The sequence below is a fragment of the Gossypium arboreum genome, chromosome 1 (assembly GCF_025698485.1).
Source record: "Gossypium arboreum isolate Shixiya-1 chromosome 1, ASM2569848v2, whole genome shotgun sequence".
NCBI lineage: Eukaryota > Viridiplantae > Streptophyta > Magnoliopsida > Malvales > Malvaceae > Gossypium > Gossypium arboreum.
In genome coordinates this window covers 109,906,016-109,911,241 of record NC_069070.1, presented here as the reverse complement: position 1 = coordinate 109,911,241, position 5,226 = coordinate 109,906,016, and the positions used below count along the sequence as shown (strand labels likewise).

At 28.5% G+C, this 5,226-nt stretch overlaps 1 protein-coding gene across 1 annotated transcript; it reads left to right on the top strand.

Annotated features, from left to right (window-relative positions):
- Positions 1 to 3,631: 3,631 nt before the first annotated feature.
- On the top strand, positions 3,632 to 5,003 carry LOC108480230 (ethylene-responsive transcription factor 3). The gene has a single exon (XM_017783144.2). It carries the CDS (start codon positions 4,108 to 4,110, stop codon positions 4,795 to 4,797), a length of 690 nt encoding a protein of 229 aa, XP_017638633.1. The 5' UTR covers positions 3,632 to 4,107; the 3' UTR covers positions 4,798 to 5,003.
- Positions 5,004 to 5,226: the final 223 nt, after the last annotated feature.

Below are 5,226 nucleotides of genomic sequence, written 5' to 3'. Positions count from 1 at the left end.
CGCTCCATAAAATAAAAGACTACAACAAAACCTGTCACATAGACAAATATTTTTCTTCGATAAGGAGAAAAAGAATTCTGCACACCTAAAATTTTAAGGTTGATCCATGAGGGCAAAAAAAAAAACACTGTTTTGTTATTATATTTTATTATAAAGGCAATAAAAAATAAAAAAATAAAGTAAATTTTAATTTTTAAATTTAATAATTTTTCTCAATTTAATATTTGTATTTTTTATTCATATTAATATCTTTAATTCTGTAAAACAATTTAATTTTTAAACATGTTGCATGTAATCACATAATTTTTAAATATAAAATATCTAAAAATTGAAAATGTTTATAAAAATAAAATTTATAAAATTAATTTAAAAATAGTTAAAAGATTTACGTTATTCTCAAAAATGGGCATTCAAGTTCTCTCTCATACCTATTTTTTTTTTCAAGTTCATTATGAACATGATTTTAAAATAATTATATATTTTATAATTTCAAAATAAGTTGTCAAATTTTAAAAAAAATTATATTTTATAGGATAAATCTGGACGATAATTGTCCAGGTTCATTCTAAACATGTATTTTAAATTTTAAGTATTTTTCTAATTTCTTTATATTTTTAATAAGTATTTAGAATTTTCTTATAATTTTCTTAATAGCATTTATAAATTTCCTATATATAAAATTTTGTATATATAATTATAAAGTGATATTGTATTTGAAGGAAAATAAAGATGAATAGGTAAAGAAGGTATTAGAGTTGATCAGCAAATAACCACTGCCATTGACTAATTCTCAAGTATCCTATTTTCATTATTGTTATATACACTTATATTAATTAAGAGTTTGTATGGTTGCTTCAATATTAATCTTTGCTCTTTTACACAAAATCCAAATAAAGATTAAAATGATTGTGCCTTGTACCTTCATAATTTGGTTTTAGCATTTTGCAAATTCCCATTTTTACCCCCACCTTAACTATAAATCTATTCATAGGATCCCTTGTGCTTAAGGACATAAACAAGAATTACTTAAAAGCTAACAACATTGTTTAATTCTCATCATCCTTAATTATAATCCCTTATACTTGTATTTTTCTTTTGAATTTTATTTTATCATTATATATTCGAGAAATGAGGAGGCATCAATTCTAGTTAATGATGACTATAAATCATTATAATTATGAAATTTATTAAAAAAATTTGAAATATGAATATAGTGCAAATCATTGGTTCGTATATCAAACACATTCCTATAATGTAATTAAAACCCATGTACTTAAATTCTTAGAATTTCAACATTTATCAACATTGTATTTTTAAAATTTAAATTTATCTTAATTGATATTTTTCTTAAATAATTTAAAAGCATATTTTCTCACGGAATACAATAAATATACAATGCTTTTAGAATTTTATTTTGGGAACATAGCAACTTTAATTAGGAACAAAAAGGAAAGTCTTCTAAAATGAAACTTGGACTTAATCTCATATTATAATAAACCCAAAAGAAAATCATTTAAAATTTAGCTAAGATGTTGAATCAAGCATATGATAGAAATGGGGCAGGTGGAGAGTGGAGTCATCATGAGCCATGATGGACGGTAGTTATACCAATAACTATAGGGTTTGGCAAATAAATATCAAGGATTTTAGACACAAACCACAAAACATGAAATGAATAATCAAGATAATTAAATTTGAGTATTTTCCTATTTTTAAATATTAAGATAAGAATTATTTTAATCAGATATATATATACTATTTTCATTATTATTAAATTACTAATAAATTGTCTATGAAACATAAATATTATCGGTAAAGATTAAGATTTTAAGTCTTTAAATATCTAAATTTGGGTCTAATATATATATATATATATATATATATATATTAATTGTTTAAATTATTTCATGAATTGATTCGATTTTATATTGTAATTTTTAGATATATTTTAAAATTACAATATAATTATTCTATATTTATATTTATAAATTCTAAAATAGGCTAATAAATCAATTATTATCTCAAGTAGTAATATTTAAATATTAGAAAAATACATCTAGTTATATAAAATTTATTATTTATTATTGTTGTTGTAAGAGATTGGGCATTGGTTGAATAAGAATGTGAGTATTAGACGATGATTTTAATTTAGGTGATGGAGAGTATGGTTAACCCCATTTTAGGGAGAAGAAAATTAATGATATTACAAAATCATATTTAAATTATACTTGTTTTTGAATTAGTATTTATTTATTTGCATTATTTTATTATTTAAATTGGTATTGAATTATTCTTTGTTACGCAAATTATGACAATTTTAAATTAAATTTAAATTGAAAAATGATTTAAATTAGATTAGATTATAAAAGAACAAATTAAATTAAAGCACCTTTGAATTTTTATGCTCCCATTCTTTTTTCTCTTTCAACACACTATTTATAACTATTACATAATTTTTCTCTGCAATTCTGTGACTATTTTTTCTACTAAGCTTCTTCCCAATGCTACGATTTCTATGTTTTATTTGGATTTTTTTTTATTGTAGAGGTTTACCAAGGTTTAACTGTTTTTATGTAAAGTATATAGAAAATTAATAAAAATAATATATGATTTTTGAATTGAGTTGAGAAAGGATTAAAATCAAAGTTTAAAATAAATTGAGTTTTGATAAATTTTTTGATGTGTTTTTGAATTTTCCGTCATTAGAGTTCTTATGTAAAAAAATAAAATATATGAATAGGTTTTTTAACTTTGAGTTAAAATTACTATGATAAAATTATTATTCAATGAAGATTATTAATTTAATATTGAGAATTAGAAGTTTTGCTCAATGATGTGGCAGGTCATTTAGAAAAGCAACATATTGGACTCAATATTTCCATCATCACATTCATAATTTTAAATAATGCCTTTTTCGTCCCCTTGAATCCACATTTCAACATTACCTTGCTTTAATTTCGCTTCAAATCTTTCTTCCTTTTTCTAATCAGATTGCATTTAAAGGCAGAGGGAAGGGTAAGTTTAGATAAATAGTATCTTTAATTATAATTAATGTAAACATGATAATAAAATGAAATTAAATATTATAATATAAGATAAAAAATAAATTAAATGTATCGCACCACACTTAATCAAAGTTTATATAAAATAAAGATGAAAGAAGTAGATAGAAATGTAAAATGGGTTTAAAAGAATCGAGTAAGATAAAAGGAAATGCAGAGGAATTGGCGGGAAAAAGCTGCAAAAAAAAAATACTTTATAAATAAAATGGGTGGAAGGATAAGATGAAATCAAAACCTTCTCTAAACCCAAGATTTTTATTTCCTCTTTTTAAAAGAAGAAGTGGCCCTCATTTTAATACTCCAATGCCATGCAATGGTATTAAGGAGAATAGCAAAGCTGGTCAAAAGACTCAAAACTCAATAAAACCCTTGGTATAATTTGGAGTGCCATTGTGTTTGAAATTGGAAGGAAGCAAATAGAGCTGTAAAAGAAAAAAAAAGGGTGATGGAGACCAATCCACCAAAAAGCATAAGAGGCAATTTTAATTACTGACAAATTTAATTAAAAAAAGACAAAGGGCTTTTATGTCATTTCATTTATCACATTATTTTCTTCAAGATTAAAAGAAAAAAGAAGCGAGTCGGTATGTGGGGGCAAGACAAGGTAAGGGAAATCGAGAAAAAGAAGGAAAACCCATTTTAGCCATAAAATATTAACTCTATTCCCAAAAAGAAGAAAATTAATAATTATCATTATTTTGTTTGGGTGTGTGTTGAAGAGAAGGCCCTCTCTTCTGGTACCATCCAGTTCTTAGCCCACCAATCTTCTTCTTCCTCCTCCTCCTCCTCCCTTGTTTCCCTTTCCCTTCCTTCTTTCTTTCCATCTTTCCTTCCTCTTTCCTTTGTCTTCTTGCTTTATCTTCCCTTTATCTTCAATCTTTTGTATTCTGTTTTTTTCTTAGATTCATAGATAAGTTCGTTTTGGTTGGGTTGATTATTTCCTCACTTCCCTTCTTTTTTGTTTCATCGTGATCTTTTCATCAACCCCTTTTGTTTGTCATATAGATTGTTGCTATTCTTTTAATCTTTTAAATATTTTTTTTCCATGAGGAGAGGGAGAGGTGCCGCAGCGGCGGCTCCTGCCTCCGCGGCAAACGCCGTAGCTAGGAGACCGGCACTGCAACCCAGCGGATCTATTAAAGAGCCGAGATACAGAGGTGTTAGAAAAAGGCCATGGGGCAGATTCGCGGCCGAGATTCGAGACCCCTGGAAGAAGACCAGGGTCTGGTTAGGGACGTTCGACTCAGCCGAAGAAGCCGCTCGAGCCTACGATACGGCGGCGAGGACACTCCGTGGACCCAAAGCTAAAACAAATTTCCCCATAAATTCTTCAAATATCCCGGCTTTTCCTTTCGAAACCAATCATCACCACAACGAAGGGTTCATCGACCAACGCCGGTTATATCCGATGGGCGATTTTCATGACCCCGAAGTGAATCCACAGAGACCCACGAGGAGTAGCATGAGTAGCACGGTGGAATCGTTTAGTGGACCCAGACCGGTCCAACCACCGCAAAAATCGGCGGACTTCGCGGTGGTTTCGACTAGGAAGTACTATCCGAGGCCGCCGCCAGTAGAGCCAGAGGATTGTCATAGTGACTGTGATTCATCATCGTCGGTGGTTGATGATGGGGATATCGCGTTGTCTTCGTGTCGGAAAACTTTGCCTTTCGATCTCAATTTTCCACCCTTGGATGAAGATGAAGATCTCCAGTGTACCGCTTTATGTCTTTGATCACGGTGCCGGTGATGAATGATGATGATCGATTATTGGATCTCTTTTTCTTTTTTAAAAAATGTTAGCTTTTTTTAAGCGGAAAAAAAAAAGATGAGAAAAAAAATATGAGACATGGTTAAGATGAAATGGTCTTAATCTCCCTATGAGTATGAAATTGAATCCCTTTGATTTTTATCAAATGATGAAATCTTTGTTGCTAGAAATATGATGATGATTTAGGGTTTGTGGTGTTACGGATCTTTCTTTGTATAATATCCCTCACAAATGGATTAAAACCCTCCATTTACTGCTTTTTTTTTTTTTTGCTTTCTTTTGTTTGTTATTTAGAACGAAAAAAGTAAAAATATGAAACCAGGATCAAAATGAACAAATGGGTCTTCATTCAATGATAATGATGATGCTATTATCAGATCTAGATTTAGGGTT

Bases quoted from the DNA above. Each gene is read 5' to 3' on its own strand.
- LOC108480230 (XM_017783144.2), top strand. From the start codon at position 4,108: ATGAGGAGAGGGAGAGGTGCCGCAGCGGCGGCTCCTGCCTCCGCGGCA.